The sequence below is a fragment of the Andrographis paniculata genome, unplaced genomic scaffold (assembly GCF_009805555.1).
Source record: "Andrographis paniculata isolate CXL003 unplaced genomic scaffold, ASM980555v1 Contig71END, whole genome shotgun sequence".
Classification (NCBI taxonomy): domain Eukaryota; kingdom Viridiplantae; phylum Streptophyta; class Magnoliopsida; order Lamiales; family Acanthaceae; genus Andrographis; species Andrographis paniculata.
The window spans coordinates 6,292,730-6,311,631 of record NW_026137608.1 but is presented as its reverse complement, the minus strand read 5'-3'; the positions used below and the strand labels follow the sequence as shown (position 1 = coordinate 6,311,631).

The 18,902-nt window shown below is 26.9% G+C and overlaps 1 protein-coding gene across 1 annotated transcript; it reads left to right on the top strand.

Annotated features, from left to right (window-relative positions):
* Positions 1–15,387: 15,387 nt before the first annotated feature.
* LOC127264671 (probable pectin methylesterase CGR3) lies at positions 15,388–18,596 on the top strand. The gene is made up of 6 exons (XM_051294166.1): positions 15,388–15,666; positions 15,750–15,789; positions 16,246–16,284; positions 17,029–17,403; positions 17,588–17,643; positions 17,958–18,596. Exons 1-6 carry the CDS (start codon positions 15,541–15,543, stop codon positions 18,108–18,110), a joined length of 789 nt encoding a protein of 262 aa, XP_051150123.1. The 5' UTR covers positions 15,388–15,540; the 3' UTR covers positions 18,111–18,596.
* The last annotated feature ends 306 nt before the right edge of the window (positions 18,597–18,902 follow it).

Below are 18,902 nucleotides of genomic sequence, written 5' to 3'. Positions count from 1 at the left end.
TTGTGCTACCAAAAATAATAAATTTAATCAATTATTCTTACTCTGGCAATTCATAATCTGCAGGTGGGTCTTCTACAATATGTAATCAAAGTAAAATATATTATCCATTTATATTTGTACTCCCGATTATTTAATAAGTTACAACTTACTTGTTGTTCCTCAGTGATTTCTTCTACTCCTGTATACAATGAAAATTATATTTTAAATAACACAAATATACATATATTGCAATAGTTTTCATGTGTAAAATTATGAACATAAATACAATTACACGAGAAATTAATATTACTAGCAATTATCATATTTATTTATAAATCTTTGAAAAAAAATAATATAGAAATTTTACAAAAATATATTGAAAGAGAGAAAAAACTACCTCTTCCAATCTCGTTATTCATATTTGAATAAGAAAATTGAAATCCTGCATAACAATAAACAATATTATAATCAATTTACAGTTATATACTTACTTCTCACAAAAAACAAGACCAATAGAAAAAACTAAAATTTTCACAATACCTACCAAAGACTATTGTATACAAGAAAATTAGAAAATAATTTTATTGATTTACAATTCACGCAAACCTGCATTTTTATAATCATAAAATGCACTTTACCTTTTACTGTTTATTACAGATTTTGTATAATTAAATTGAGATTTTTTGAGATAATAAAGTATATCTGATTTACTAATTTATAAAAGAAAATTTAATTTCAGCAATTTTATTCTTATCTTGTTATCACAATATTTGACCAAATTGCATAAATTTTATATTTGTTATTTTTACCATTCATATAATAATTCTTTTAAAAAATATTAAATCAAATATATATTTTCATTTTCTATACTACACTAGAAATTAATTTATATTTAAAATATTTATTTATATTATACATCAAACAATTATTCTATTTCAAAATTTTGTATATCTCATACTCAAAATTTAACTCCCAAGTCTACAATCAAACACATCATTTTTTTTTTTAAATATCAGACAATAATTTATTTAATTTAAAATATAATGAACTCAATAAAAAAATTTTAGTTAAAATAAAAAATAAAGTTAGTAAGTATGAAAATAAACATCACATAAGAAAATTATTAGTGAATTAAATCTCATGAATTGTAGAACTAAGAGTTTTACGATTGCATAATGGTCATTTTCTGTACTTCATCTGTGTCAACTGAAATATTATTTTTACAATTTTTGTCTATCTTACTCAAAAGTATTCATTTATGATTACTATTGTTTAAATAGTAATTTGATTTTACGTTTTTAGACAAAAAAAAAACATTATATTTTTATTGACGAGCGTGTGCAAAAATGTATAAGATCAAATCCATAAATGTCTGAAAGATGACTTTTTAATAATTATAAAAACGGTTTATATATTTATACAATCTCGATCAATTCATACGTGCGGTATTTAATATTTATTATTTAATTGTCGAATACGACAATAATAAAAATTTGATAGATGCAGAGATTTAATAAATAAAAAATAACGGCTATTTAATACGGTAAAAAAATAAATAAATGATAACAAAAAAGTACCAAATATTTAGAACAACGTTGACGACTTCACAATACACAACATGCAAATCATTCTATGAATTCCTTATGATTACATAAATTTTTAATGTATTTTTTATTATTATAAATAACAATTTTTAATATTCGTTATTTAATTGTTGAATATAACAACAATGAAAATTTGGTAGATTTGGAGATTAAAAAAAAAAAAAAAAAAGCATGTGGAAAAGGATATACACTCAAACTCACAAATGTTTGAACGATAATTTTTTGATAATTATAAAAACAGTTTAGAAATTATACGATCAAGATCAAGTTACACGTGCAATATTTAATATTTATTATTTAATTGTCGAACATAACAATAATAAAAATTTGGTAAATGCGGATATTAAAAAAAGAAAAAAAAATAAACGTATGGAAAAAGGTATACGATCAAACCCACTCAAAACATTATAGCCGAATACGCCATCAAGCCCTACACTGATCAGCTTAATGTTTGAAATATAACTTTTTTGATAAGTATAAAAACAGTTAAGAAAATTATACGATCTCGATCAAAGTACACGTGCAATATTTAATATTTATTATTTAATTGTCGAATGCAGCAATAATAAAATTTTGATAGATGCTTATATTAAAAAATAAAAAAATGACGGCTATTTAATACAGTAAAATAAATAAATAATAAACAAAGCCAATGTTTTATAGAAAGTACTCCCTCTATCAGTCAAATTAATTTATTTTTATTTTTCTTTTTCGTTTGTCCGTTAAATTTATTTTATTACTATATTTGAAAAAGTCAAAAAGTCAAAATTTAATTATTACCTTTCATTCAACGCTTATTTACAACAAATACTACTAACTTTATTACATTCTCTTTCTATATCATTTTTAATTATTAATTAAATTTTCAAAAATATTCCCAACTATATTTTTAATTTTTTCTACTTTTTTAATAAAATATTTATTTTTCTTAATTATCGTGCCGACCCAGGTGGGCTAAATATTGCGGAGGGAATGAGTATATTTTTTTCTGGCTAAATAATAAAAGCTAAAAAATTGAAACTAAATTACAATATATTGAGTGATTCGGTTTTAAATAATTTTGATTTTACAAACATATCAAATGACAGGAAATATTCATAAATACTTAAAATAAAAAATAAAATGAACTTGATAATTTATATATTATTCATAAATACAAAAAAAATTTAAAAATAAAATTACAATTAGATTATTATTATTATTATTATTATTATTATTATTATTATTATTATGTTTGGAAAATCCATCCGCTTGGATCCCGCATGAAAGAGAGGAAATTAAAGCGGCCGCTGGAGCTGATCGGACGCCGGAGGCGGAGCCGCCGTCGACCATTGCTGCAGTCCGGAGAAGACGCCCTGCCTGGTGTTTCAGTTAAAGGGCGGATTGTTTCTGTTTCTGCTGTGGAAATAATTGGGAAAGAGACCAGGCGAGGACGCGTGTCAAAAATCCCGACTTATCCGAAGGACTATATTGCAAAATAAGAAAATTAGTGCGTATGGTTTTTGTTGGAATTAGGAGAGAGAAATAATATGCGAAGCGGTTATATGCAGAGACATTCACGATATATTTTCTTTACTCTCGCTAACATTTGTCCTCAAGAGTTCTTCCTTAATTTAATTTTCAGAAATGATTTTAGTTTTAATTTTACTATTCATTGTTAAATTTCAATTTCAATTCGGTATTATTAATTTAAATTTTATTTGATATTTTGTTTCCATTAATTAACTAGTATTTTATTTGCGAGGTATTGATCGAAAAAAGTCTGTCAATCTAGATACAAATTCAAAACAATTCATATCGTTATATATTCTTATATATTATATCTATGTTTATTTAATAGTATTACAAAATAATTTTAAAAACTCACAGGATATTAATATTGCAAACGAATATATCAAATAAGTTTTATTATGCGTGGGGCTCAATAATTCAAGTTAACCCGAAAAGAATTTAGAGCGCAGTTTTGCGCTAACCCTCATAGTTGGAAGATGGGTCATTTGGGTGTAGAGACTTTGAGAGAGGAATATAGTTATCCACGCACTCGAAAGAATCGACAAGCAAGAGAGAATTTCTTCAACTCGGTTCCGATCAACGGTCTCGATCGTCCTTTGATGTTTTTCTTGTATCGTTGATTTCTCACTATTTACTTGTTTGGATTTGATTTTGAATCTTATTGCTTGGGGTTTGGAATGAGTTGTTAGTAGTTGGAAGATCTCTTGTTTGTGATTGAGGTTCAATTCTTGTAATTGTGTGTGGAGTTTGATAGCCCTTTTGGTTGTGGTTATCTTTGATTGTACGAACTTTTTGATATAGTGGATTTTGCTTTGGGTCGGGTGATAGGTCTCGTGGTTTTTATCCTTCACTTTGAAGGAGTCTTCCACGTTAAAAGTTTTGGTGTCTCATATTGTTATTTCTGTTGTTTATTGGTGGTTATCATTTATCGTATTTTGATAGAAAGAATAATTGATTGAAGGGAAAGGTTTTGGTGGAACAGTTTGAACACACTATGATCACGCTTAAGAAGTTCATCACATCTGATTTCTGTTTGCATTTTGGTCTTCTTCCAGCATTCTCCCAACAACTACTATGTACAAAATAGTTCACAATAATTCATTTTTTTAACTAAAACATTTTCTTATTTATTTTATGTCCTTCTTCTCCGTCGTCTCTCTTCCCGTATCTCCCGTAAAACTGTTGGGTCATTATTAGCCCTAATTCTCAACGACCGGTACGCTGACCACGTTGTGCAAGTTCTTGAGGCTGCACAGGTTCAGGTGCTTGCGGTGGTTGTACAACTTGTACCGGTAGGTCACGCGGCACATTTTCTAAAGTTTGTTGACCATGTGTAACGTCGTTGATTGGCTTAGTATCCTCTTGAGGTAATGCGAAAGGTAATTGAATGATCATATTTTGAAAAAAACTTTGTTAAATAAGTATACTTTGATATGTCAATGCATATTGATATATTAATATTTTGTGCTACCAAAAATAATAAATTCAATCAATTATCCTTACTCTGGCAATTCATAATCTGCGGGCGTCTTCTATAATATGTAATTAAAGTAAAGTATATTATCTATTTATATTTAGACACAAATATAATAGTCGATTTTTTAATAAGTTATAACTTACTTGCTGATCTTCGATGGTTTCTTGAAATACTCCTGTATACAATGAAAATTATGTTTAAAATAACACAAATATACATATATTACAATAGTTTTCATGTGTAAAAAACTAGATCTTATAAACGGAAGTACAATTACACCAAAAAAAAATTGACATTGCTAGAAATTATCATATTTATTTATAAATCTTTGAAAAAAATAATAAAATAATTCTTCAAAAAGATATTGAAAGAAAAGAATTACCTCTTCCAACCTCGTTATTGATATTCGAAGAAGAAAACTGAAAGTCTGCATAATAATAAACAATAATATAATCAATATATATACGATATAAACTCTCACGAAAATAAGAACAATAGAAAAAATTAACATTTTCACAATACCTACCAAAGACTATTGTATATAAGAAAATTATAAATAATTTTATTAATTTACAATTCACACAAACTTGTATATTTATAATCATACAATACACTTTACCTTTTACTGTTTATTACAGATTTTGTAGAAGTGAATTCAGATTTTTTAAGATAATAAAGCATCTCTTTCCGGTAATGGGCAAAAGAAAATTAAATTACAGTTACTTTTTTCTTATCTCGTTATCAGATAATGTTTGACCAATTGCATTGATTTTGAATTCGTAATTTTTTTTATTCATAAAATAATTTCTCAAAAAAATATTAAATTATTTTTTTATTACATTAAAAATTAATTTTTATTCAAAATATCATGTTAGCATCTATTTACAGCACACATCAAATAATTATTCTAATTTAAAATTTTTTGATTCAACATTCAAAACTTAACTCCGAAACCCACAACGGAACACTCAATTAAAAAGAAAAAAATAATAATAATAAACAATAATTAAAAATAATAATAATAAACAATAATTTACTTAATTTAAGATATAATGGATCCAATATTGTTTTTTCGTTAAATAATAAATAAAGTTAGTAAGTATGAAAATGAACATCAGATGCATAATAGTCATTCCTTATATTATATATATATATAGATGAGTGTGTTTTGTTTGTAGTTATTTTAGTGTTTTGTGTTTATATTTTTTAATTAAATAGTAATTTAATGTTGTGTTTTGAAAGATAAAATATTGCATTTTTATTAGAGAGCGCATGGAAAGAGATATACGATCAAACTCACAAATATTTGAAAGATAACTTTTAAATAATTATAAAAACAGATTAAAAAATTATACGATTTTAATCAAGTTATACGTCCAATATTTAATCTTTATTATTTAATTGTCAAATATAACAATAATAAATATTTGATAGATGCGAAGATTAAAAAAATAAAAAATAAACGTGTGGAAAAGGTATAAAATCAAACCCATAAATGTTTTAAAGATAACTTTTTGATAATTATAAAAACAATTTAGAAAATTATACGGATCAAGTTACACGTGTAATATTAAATATTTATTATTTAATTGTCGAATATAACAATAATAAAAATTTTGTAGATGTGGAAATTTAAGAAATAAAAAAATGAGCTTGTGGAAAAGGGTGTAAGATCAAACCCATAAATGTTTGAAAAATAATTTTTTTATAATTATAAAAATGGTTTAGAAAATTATACGATCTTGATCAAGTTATACTTGCAATATTTAATATTTATTTATTTAATTGTCGAATATAACAATAACAAAAAAATTGGTAGATGCAGGGATTAAAAAGATTAAAAATTGACGACTATTTAATACAGTAAAATAAATAAATAAAGGAGAACGAAAAAAATACAGAACAACGATTAGTCCGTTAACTTTACAACTCGATGATATATGCAAATCATTTTATGTCTTATATAGTAAATACAACTCTAATTTCATTAAATATGAGTTGCAAAAATATATGTTCACCAAACTTATAGTTTTAATGCGCTTTTAAATTAGTATTATAAAAAATATAATATATAGTCACACTCACACTTTCGTGATTATTGTCACAAAATAAGAATAAATAAATAAATCTTTGCATTATTTTTCAAACTTTTTTTGGAATACAATATATTTAAAATATATTATTTTTTCTTATAAAATATCAGTATTATTTAAATAAAAATCAAAACCAAAACAGTGAAAAGAAATCCAAAGAGAAAATACATTATACATAAAAATTAAATTTATGGACAATTATTGTTGGGATTTACCAGGAATTTAACCCTAAGCCCAGAATCTACCGTGTTGTCATAATTGAGATAAAAATAAAGCAAAATAAATCTAACCTTATTCCATTAGTATAGTCGAATTCGGATATGCTAACAATGGAGGATTTTGTGTTCTCCAAGCCTATGGCGCAACCCCTCTTGAGAAAACCGCTAGGATTTTTTGCCGTTATTCTCATGATGAGATATGGAACGTAATGGATGTTGCGTCTAGACCTGGGATCACAACCCTATTTATATCCCTTATTATTAATTGACCTCGTCACCCAATTAATAATTTACCGGGTTTTTGCACATTGGAGGCCCGCACTTACTAAATTATTTTAATAAGCCCAATAAATTTATAGATCACTTAATATAAGTTTTATCTGAGCCCAAATAGTTACATTTAACCCACAATTGGATTTTTAATCCAACAATCTCCCACTTGGGTAAATGTACACTGAATAACCTTGTGATCTCATGAAAAATTTGTTATCAGATCTTTAATGTATATTACCAATCTCATCTATAAGTCACGTCAATGCGGATCAAAGCGGCGTCACTGCATTTATTGCAATGGGACCGATCAATGGTCACGACACTAATATAACCTAAGATTTAATTAATAAAAGAAAATATTCATAAAATACAAAACAATAAAAAATAAAATAATAATATTTGCGATTTAATTAATAATGAACTTGACAATTTGTATATTATTCATAAATACAATTTTATTTTTTTAAAAAAACTAAATTAAAAATTACAATTAGATTATTATTATTATTATTATTATTATATTTGGAGAATACATCCCCTGGTATCGGAGGTCGAGGAAATTAAAGCGGCTGCCAGAGCTGATCGGACACTGGAGGTCGCCGGAGAGGAGCTGCCGTCAACCTCCTTGCCTGGTGTTTCAATTAAAGGGCTGTTTGTTTTTGTTTCTCCTTAATTTAATTCCAGAAATAATTTTAGCTTTAATTTTACTATTCATTGTTTAATTTCGATTTTAATTCGGTATTATTAATTTGTACTTTGTTTGATATTTTTTTATGTTAATTAACTAGTATTTTATTTACTATGTATTGATAGAAAAAATTCTATCAATCCGAATATAAATTCACAACAATACATATCTTTATATATTCTTATATATTGTATCTACATTTATTTAACGGTATTACAAAATAATTTTAAAAACTCACAGAATATTAATTATACAAAAAACTATATCAAATAAGATTTAAATATCATTAAATCGAGCATATTTTATTTGAAACACATATAATTATATACGAAATAGTTCACAATAATTTAATTTTTTTAACTAAAAATATCTTCTTATTGATTTTATGTTCTTCTCCTCCGTCGTTTCTCTTCCCGTATCTCCCGTAAAACTGTTGGGTCATTATCGGCCCTCATTCTCAACGACCGGTAGCGTTGACCACGTTGTGCAGGTTCTTGAGGCGGTAGAGGTTCAGGTGCTTGCGGTGGTTGTACAACCTGTGCCGGTTGGTCACGCGGCACATTTTCCAAAGTTTGTTGACCATGTGCAATGTCGTCGATTGGCTTAGTATCCTCTTGAGGTAATGCGAAAGGTACTTGAATGATCCTATTTTAAAAATTATCTTTGTTAAATAATTATACTTTGATATGTCAATGCATATTGATATATTAACATTTTGTGCTGCCAAAAATAATAAATTGAATCACTTATCCTTACTCTGGCAATTCATAATCTGCCGGAGGGTCTTCTATAATCTGTAATTAAAGTAAAGTATATTATCAATTTATATTAGTACACAAATACAAAAGTCTATTATTTAATAAGTTACAACTTACTTGTTGATTTTCGGTGATTTCTTGTACTCCTGTATACAATAAAAATTAGATTTTAAATAACACAAATATACATATATTACAGTAGTTTTCATGTGTAAAAAACTAAATCTTATCATAAAATTATGAACGAAGGATAATTACACCAATTTTTTTTTTTTTAAAAATGATATTACTAGCAATTACCATCTTTATTTATAAATTTTTAAAAATAATAATAAAGGAATTCTACAAAAACATATTGAAAGAAAAAAAATTACCTCTTTCAACCTCGTTATTCATATTTGAATAAGAAAATTGAAATCCTGTGTAATAATAAACAATAATATAATCAATATATATTTGCAGTGTAAATTTATATATATACTTCTCACTAAAACAAGAACAATAGAAAAAAAACTAAAATTTTCACATTACCTACCAATGACTATTGTATACAAGAAAATTAGAAAACAATTTTATAATTTACAGTTCACACAAACCTGCATATTTATAATCATAAAATGCACTTTACCTTTTACTGTTTATTACAGATTTTGTATAATTGAATTGAGATTTTTTAAGATAATAAAGTATATCTGATTTACTAACTTGTAAAAGAAAATTAAATTTCAGCAATTTTATTCTTATCTTGTTTTCACAATATTTGACCAAATTGCATAAATTTTAGATTTGTGATTTTTACTATTCATATAATAATTCGTGTGTTTGTTTGGAAGTTTGGATTTTGAGTTGAGATTTGAATAGTAAAAATTTTAAATTTGAATAGTTGTATGATGTGTGATATAAATAGGTGTTGATGTGATATTTTGAATGTAAAATTGATTTTTAGTATAATATAAAAAATGAAATATAAGTGTTTGATTTGATATTTTTGGGTGGGAAAAATATAAGAAACAGTGGAAATTAAATCCAATCCCCCAAACAAACACACCCTTAAAAAATATTGTATCAAATATCTATTTTTATTTTTTACACTATACTAGAAATTAATTTATATTTACAATATTTATTTATATCATATATCAAACAATTATTTTAATTTAAAATTTTATGTATTTAATACTCAAAACTTAACTCCCAAACCTACAATAAAACACCTCATTTTTTTAAAAATATCATACAGTAATTTATTTAATTTAAAATATAATGAGCTCAATAAAAAAAATAATTAAAAAACAAAACAAAACAAAACAAACAAATTTAGTAAGTACGAAAATAAACATCACATAAGACAAGTATTAGTGAATTTAATCTTATAAATTCTAGAAGCTAAGAGTTTTAATGTATAATGGTCATTCTTGTACTTCATCCGTGTCAACTGAAAATATTATTTTTACTATTTTTGTTTATCTTACTAAAAAGTATTAATTTATTATTATTGTTGTTTAAATATTAATTTGATGTTACGTTTTTTAGACAGAAAACATTATTTTTTTATTGATAGGCGTGTGCAAAAAAGTATACGATCAAATCCATAAATGTTTGAAAGATGACTTTTAATAATTATAAAAACCGTTTAGAAATTTATACAATTTTGATCAATTTATAAGTGCGATATTTAATATTTCTTATTTAATTGTTGAATACGACAATAATAAAAATTCGGTAGATGCGGAGATTTAAAAAATAAAAAATGACAGCTATTTAATAGGATAAAAAACTAAATAAATGACAACAAAAAAATATGGTACAAAATATTTAGTACATTAACGACTTCACAACTACACAACATGCAAATCATTCTATGTATTATTTATGATTACATAAATTTTTTAATGTATTTTTTTATTATAAATAACAACTAAAAAAAAGTATACGACGTTATCAAGTTACACGTGTAATATTTAATATTCATTATTTATTGTCGAATATAACAATAATAAAAATTTGGTAGATGTGGAGATTAAAAAAATAAAATGAGCGTGTAGAAAAGAATATATGATCAAACCCACAAATATTTGAAAGATAACTTTTTGATAATTATAAAAAAGGTTTAGAAAATTATACGATTTTGATCAAGTTGCAAGTGCAATATTTAATATTTATTATTTAATTGTCGAATATAACAATAATAATAAAAATTGGTAAATGGGGGGATTAAATAAATAGAAAAAAAATGTGTATGAAAAAAGGTATACGATCAAACCCATAAATATTTGAAATATAACTTTTTGATAATTATAAAAACAGTTTGGAAAATTATACGATCTTGATCAAATTACACATGCAATATTTAATATTTATTATTTAATTGTCGAATGCAGTAATAATGTAAATTTGATAGATGTGCAGATTAAAAAAAATGACAGATATTTAATACGCTAAAATAAATAAATAAAGGACAGCGGAAAAAAAAATTACAAAACAAACAAACCCAATGTTTTTTTTAGTAAGTACTCTCTCCATTTATTCTTATTTTTCTTTTTAGTATTAAATTTATCTAATTATTACATTTGAAAATTTCAAAAATTCAATATTTAATTATTATTTTTATTCAATCACATATTTAATATCAACTTTATTAGATTCTCTTTTTTTCATCATTTTTAATTACTAATTAAATTTCAAAAATATTATCAACTAAATTTTTTACTTTTTTCTCAATTTTTTTAATAAAATATTTATTTTTCTTAATCATGTCAAACCCAAGTGGGCTAAATATTGCGGATGGAAGAAGTATATTTTTATCTTGCTAAATAATAAAACCTAAGAAATTGAAACTAAATTACAATATATTGAGTGATTTGATCATAAATGATTTTGATTTTACAAACATATAAAATAACTGGAAATATTCATAAATACTAAAAATAAAAAAATAAAATGAACTTGAAATATTATATATTATTCAAAAATACAAAAATAAATTACAATTAGATTATTATTATTATTATCATTATTATCATGTTTGGAGAATCCATCCGCTTGGATACGCAAGAAATAGAGGAAATTAAAGCGCTGCCGGAGCTGATCGGACACCGGAGATTGCCGGAGCGGAGCTGCCGTCGACCATTGCTGCTGTCCGGAGAAGACTCCTTGCCTAGTGTTTCAATTAAAAGGGCTGTTTGTTTATGTTTCTCTTTAATTTAATTTTCAGAAATGATTTTAGCTTTAATTTTACTATTCATTGTTTAATTTCGATTTCAATTCGATATTATTTATTTGTACTTTATTGGATATTTTGTTTCTTTTAATTAATTAGTATTTTATTTACGATGTATTGATCGAAAAAATTCTATCAATCCGAATATAAATTCACAACAATACACATCTTTATATACTCTTATATATTATATCTATGTTTATTTAATGGTATTACAAAATAATTTTAAAAACTCACGGAATATTAATTATACAAAAGACTATATCAAATATGATTTAAATATCATAAAATCGAGAATATTTTATTTGAAACACATATAACTAACTGTATACGAAATAGTTCACAATAATTCATTTTATGTTCTTCTCCTCCGTCGTTTCTCTTCCCGTATCTCCCGTAAAACTGTTGGGTCATTATCGGCTCACCGGTAGGGTTGACTACGTTGTGCTGGTTCTCGAGGCTGCACAGGTTCAAGTACTTGCGGTGGTTGTACCACCTGTACCGGTTGGTCATGCGGCTTTGTATCCTCTTGAGGTAATGCGAAAGGTACTTGAATTATCCTATTTTAAAAAAAAAAAAAAAAAGCTTTGTTAAATAATTATACTTTGATATGTCTGTGCATATTGATATATTAATATTTTGTGCTACCAAAAAATAATAAATTTAATCAATTATCCTTACTCTGGCAATTCATAATCTGTCGGCTGGTCTTCTATAATCTGTAATTAAAGTAAAATATATTATCCATTTATATTTGTAAACAAATATAAAATTCTATTATTTAATAAGTTACAACTTACTTGTTGATCCTCCGTGATTTCTTGTACTCCTGTTACAGTGAAAATTATGTTTTAAATAACACAAATATATATATATATATTACAATAGTCTTCATGTGTAAAAAACTAGATTTTATAATAAATTTTTAAAAATAATAATAATGGAATTCTAGAAAAACATATTGAAAGAAAAAAAAAAATTACCTCTTCCCACTTCGTTATTCATATTTTAAATAAGAAAACTGAAATCCTGTGTAATTATAAACAATAATATAATTAATATATATTTGCAGTGTAAACTTATATATATACTTTTCAGGAAATCAAGAACAATAGAAAAAACTAAAATTTTCATATTACCTACCAATGACTATTGTATACAAGAAAATTAGAAAACAATTTTATTGATTTACAGTTCACACAGACCTGCATATTTATAATCATAAAATGCACTTTACATTTTACTGTTTATTACAGATTTTGTATAATTGAATTGAGATTTTTTAAGATAATAAAGTATATCTGATTTACTAACTTGTAAAAGAAAATTAAATTTCAGCAATTTTATTCTTATCTTGTTATCACAATATTTGACCAAATTTCATAAATTTTAGATTTGTGATTTTTCCTATTCATATAATAATTCTTTTAAAAAATATTATACTCCCTCCGTCCCGCAACAAGGGTGCGTTTGCTTTTTACAGGTAGATTTTTTAATATTAGTATTATATTGAATTGTAGTAGAAAAAGACAAAAATACCCCTATTAGTATGGTGTAATATAAATGTAATGATATTTGTGTAATATATTGTAAGTTGAGGGGGTATTTATTATGTGAAGTAGATAGTACAATTACTAAATTAGGAAATGATTACCTTGTTTTGGGACAGACGAAAATAAAAAATGGTAACATTTTAATGAGACGGAAAGAGTATCAAATATCTATTTTTATTTTTTACACTACACTTAAAATTTATTTATATTTACAATATTTATTTATATCATACATTAAAGAATTATTCTAATTCAAAATTTTATGTATCTAACACCCAAAACTTAACTTTCAAAAACCTACAATCAAACACGTCATTTTTTGTTTACTATCATACAACAATTTATTTAATTCAAAATATAATGAACTCAATATCGTTTTTTTAGTTAAAATAAAAAATAAAAATTAGTAAGCATGAAAATAAACATCACATAAGACAGTTATTAGTGAATTTAATCTCATGAATTGTAGATGCTAAGAGTTTTACTATTGCATAATGGTCATTCTCTGTACTTTATCCATGTCAATTGAAAATATTTTTTTTACCATTTTTTTCTATCTCAGTATTCATTTATTATTACAATTGTTTAAATATTAATTTGATGTTATGTTTTGTAGACAGAAAATATTATATTATTGATGAGCGTGTACGAAAAAATATAGGATCAAATCCATAAATATTTGAAAGATGATGTTTAATAATTATGAAAGAGGTTTAGAAATTTATAAAATCTTAATCAATTTATAAGTGCGATATTTAATATTTATTATTTAATTATCGAATACGACAATAATAAAAATTCGATAGATGCGGATATTTAAAAAAAAATGACGGCTATTTAATACGGCCAAAAAAATAGATAAATAACAAAAAAAAATGGTACAAAATATTTAGTGCCTTAACGACTTCACAACTACACAACATGCAAATCATTCTATGTATTATTTATGATTACATAAATTTTTTAATATATATTTTATTATAAATAACAATTTTAAAAAGTGTATGATTTTGATCAAGTTACGCCTATAATATTTTAATATTTATACACATTCATGATTTTTATATTATTTACATAATTTTTATATTTTACAAAAAGTTGAGCATGTGGATAAAATTACAATATAAAGTAGAATTATACAAAATCTAAAAATGATGTACTAATAAAATTTAACCTTCAAATAAAGTTGGAACATATCAAATCATTTTAAATTAATAATAATTAAAAAAAGAAAAGAAAGTTTCAACTATCAAAAATATTTAACTTGTAGTATTTTCATCTCATAACAAATTATACAATTTTTATTTTAGTTTGTCCCATAACAAATGACATACTTCCATTTTCAACGATGTTGAATTTTGAATTTTTAAATTTTAATTATATTCTGAATACACTGCCTCATAAAATTTCCCTCACTATAAAATAAGTAACGATTGTGTTGTTTGTTTAAATACATTTTTTCTTAAAATATTTTTAATCATAATTATTATATCATAAATTAAATATTAATTTAATAAATTCATTTTAATTCAATTTTTAAATTAAAACTCGGTAACCAAACGCACCAGTGTTATTTGAATTTTGAATTTTTTAGTATGTGTAAAATTTTAATTGAATCTCAATAGATTTATCTTTTAAATAGTAAAATATTAGTATATATATATACTATATTGAATGAAACAAAAGATAAAAATATTAATTATTGTTAAGAGGAAATAAATTTATTGGGCTTATGGATCTGTAATGGGCTCAACGGCCCATTTAATACACGTCACAATCCTCAACGTTTACAAAAATCGTGAGGCCCAAGAAGATTTGATGATTGTTATTCAGAGAGCTGAGCTCCCGGGACCTTGCAATCCATAAGGTCCCGAGAGCCAGGTCCGTTGACGACAGTTTGATCTTCCGCCGACTCAACGCGCCAATCACTCGATTTCAATTTTCTTTTTCTTTTTTTTTTTTAACAAAATAAATAAATAAAATAAAATAAACAGTTCCAGCTGTCCCTGACTGTTCGCTTCCTTGTTGGGGGAAAATTCACTCACAAGATTCACCTCCAAGCAGGAATCGGAGCTCGTTTCCGTTAATTTTCCCAAATTGGGGAGTAGGGTTTAGGCAATTTGTGAGTTCATTTACTTCTTGGCGCTGTAAGTAACTTGGGAATAATGGCGACAAGAAGGCCAGTAAATCCTGCCCGAAGAGTATCGGAAAGTGACGAAGCTCCGCACTCACCTGCCGTTCATTCGAGATCCCATCCGACGTCGCAGCTAACCATTGCATTGATTTTTCTGGTTGTGATTTATATTCATTCCGTGGTCTTGATTTGTTTACGTCGGAATGTGGAGATTGTGATACACTTTTGTACGTTTTGCAGGGGTCGATGCTCCTCGTTGCTTACCTTTATCAGGGACGAGGTATTATACAAACTGTGTGTTTTAGTTTTAGACCTATCGTGTAATTTAGGTTTTAGTTTAATTTTGAGTGATGTGTTCAGTGTGGAAGGTGAATTTGCCTTAAACTATACTGTTTAGAATTTCGATTTTCTGATTAGTGAGAATGTATGCTTATATGAAGCTGTCCATAATTTGGATTGGTGTCAAAACTACATCACTTCTGTTTCTGATTTTAAATTCTTTAGCAACATTTCTAATCAGGCTGCTTGATTGCCATGGAATGCTTGGGTAATTGATAATTGACAGATAGTCGAATTGATAGCATAACGATAGATTGAGTGGGCTACATAAACACTGATGAGTTTCTGTAAATGCCTGTTTCCGTTCTCGATGCACCTCGTGTTATTTGTAGGATGCTTATATTGGAATGATATGATTTCATATTCTGTGACTAACTGGCAACGGTTCTCGGGATAGGTACGACTGGAAATCTTAAAGCTGGGGTTCATGTGGAAGGTAATCATGTTTTCTTGCTTGCTAGCTCTTAAAATTTTAGTTTATCATGTTCCTTATTAATTGAATTACCTAAGATTTGCTGCAACTTGTGCACGGGTAGGACTGTTTCGATATGGTGCATCCGTTATGCATTGTAAAATCGAGGCAATTGGTTGTGTTGTAACAGATTAGGATTAATGATCGGATAACAAACAGAAACGTAAAGAATTTACATGTTTCACCAACAATGTGTTGGCTACGTTCACGGGCAGAAATGTAAAACAAATTTATTGAGAACAGTTAGGTTACATATTACAGATACCACCAATTTTTTATACAGATTACATATCTCTAAGTTTGTTTAAATAAACTAAGAAAATATATCAAACGGGTTCAACCCAAAACGAGCTCAAAAGCCCAATAAAACTCAGCTAAGTGCCAAATTAGATTCAAAACATATTAACAGGTTGCGTTAGTAGGTTCTGTATATTTGAGGGATACACTTGTTCAGAACTTTTCCTTGAAGTTTAACTTGTTTTGGTTTGGTTCGCTTGATTTGTCATATGTCAGTTGATATATAATATGTAAATTAATGATGCATATTCCTACAAAAGCTTAAATTTTTATGTTTGGTGGTCATTTAACAGTGTACAAAGTGTTAACTGTCGAAACGCATAGCAGCATTTGTCGGTATATCCTTATCAGTAACTGATGAGTTTTACTCAACATCATTTGAATAGATCTCGGGCTATGTTCTTTATGCAGGGGATTTTTCATGTACTGCAGAAGTCGAACGCGTAGTTCCTCTTCTGAAAAAAGCATACGGTGATAGCATGCGAAAAGTATTACATGTCGGTCCAGACACCTGTTCCATTATTTCCAAATTGATAAAAGAGGATGACACTGAAGCTTGGGGCGTCGAACCATATGATATAGAGGATGCCAATCGTAGATGCAAGAGATTGGTGCACAGGGGCCTTGTTCGTGTAGCTAACATTAAATTTCCACTCCCCTACCGTTCAAAATCGTTCTCTCTTGTGATAATATCCGATGCTTTGGATTACTTGTCACCAAAGTATCTTAACCGGACCCTTCCTGAGTTGGCAAGGTTATCGTCTGATGGTCTTATCATCTTCTCCGGTAAACATCCAATTTTCTGAGTTGAGTTATATTCTTTAGATGCTATTGGATGTGCTCTCTTGGATCAGAAAATGTTAATTTGTGTGAATTATGCTGATTATCTGCTAACAACTTAGATACATGTATCACTGTGTATCTGTGTATATATATATATATTATAGTGATCGTCAATGTATTTTTGTAGGATACCCACGCCACCATAAAGCTAAATCTGGCGATAAAGCCAAATATGGAAGCTCAGTAAGTCATCTATTAATGAGATACTTCTCCCTTTTTATTATCCTTTACTGTCAAGAGTGTCGAGAATCTATCCTCAATACCGTGCAGATAGAAAAGTTCCAAAATAAAGGGGGAGAAATTAACTTAATGATAACAAACATGATTGAACTAGGAACTCCACAAATCGGCTGGTTATCATTGTTCAATTACAATTTTCAAATTTTGCCATTCGATTTTGTTTAATATATCATACTAGCTTTAGCAGAGTGTTTTTTCTTGTCAAGTGCTATCATTTGTGAAAAATAAGATGCATTTTTTCCTATGTTTTGTTACAGGCGAAATTAAGGAGCACAGCATGGTGGGTTAGATTTTTTCTTCAGAAAAGCTTAGAGGAAAATGAAGCTGTTGTAAAGAAATTCGAACGGGCTTCGGAGAAGGCTTCGTACAATTCAAACTGCCAAATATTTCACCTGAAGTCTTACAATTGATGTCCAAACAAACCATCAAGAAATCAAACTCTTCAACACATCTTGGATCAAAGACTGAAATCAGCTTCATACATCAAGTATATGGTATACATAGCCGAAATCCTTAATAAAATCGTTGAGAAAGATTCTTGAAATCCGGAGTATTCTTTTATTAAAAAATGTGTGGGAAAGTTGCATAAAAAAGTAGAGCTCCTCTGTATTCTTTTACCAAACTGATTAAACTCCTTGACAGCATACTTAGCAGAAAATATCTACAGGAAGCATCGAGTAAAGACGCTGTCAATGGGGTTTCTCTCCGACCATCATTATAAAGTTAAATTTTCCCAAACCCCGTGTCTGGTATACCTCCTCGTACAATGAAAGTTAAATTTTCATTCCTACATGCTCGTTATATGCTGGATAATTCATTGCAAGTTTATAACCACATTGAATCGGAAACAGTACCAATTAGGCACCGGCCATTGCTTATAAAGAATCTGTTCTTTAGATTTGTGCCTACCTATGTTAACTATGCCGTTTATAGAAGTTGTGTTAGAACAACTACAGTTGTAGTTTCTAAAGTCAAGAAAATTCTGATTTCCCTCTAGCTAAAAAAGTGAGATTGATCATGTGGCCTCCCGACAGCTCTGCATTATATGGCAATTCTAGAACAGTATCGATAGCTTGTTAGATGGGAATGTAGCGATAGAAATTGACAATAGAACTTGCTGGACTAGGGTAGAAAAACCATGAAAAGAGATGGATTGATGGATTATTCAAAGTCTTAACCAATAATGGGTGCCAATTCCCTTT

What these genes read in the sequence shown, in the direction of transcription:
- LOC127264671 (XM_051294166.1), top strand. Translation starts at nt 15,541, where the DNA reads ATGGCGACAAGAAGGCCAGTAAATCCTGCCCGAAGAGTATCGGAAAGT. An exon ending in CCATTGCATTGATTTTTCTG is followed by an intron (nt 15,667 to 15,749) that starts GTTGTGATTTAT and finishes TACGTTTTGCAG; the next exon opens with GGGTCGATGCTCCTCGTTGC. An exon ending in AGCTGGGGTTCATGTGGAAG is followed by an intron (nt 16,285 to 17,028) that starts GTAATCATGTTT and finishes TTCTTTATGCAG; the next exon opens with GGGATTTTTCATGTACTGCA.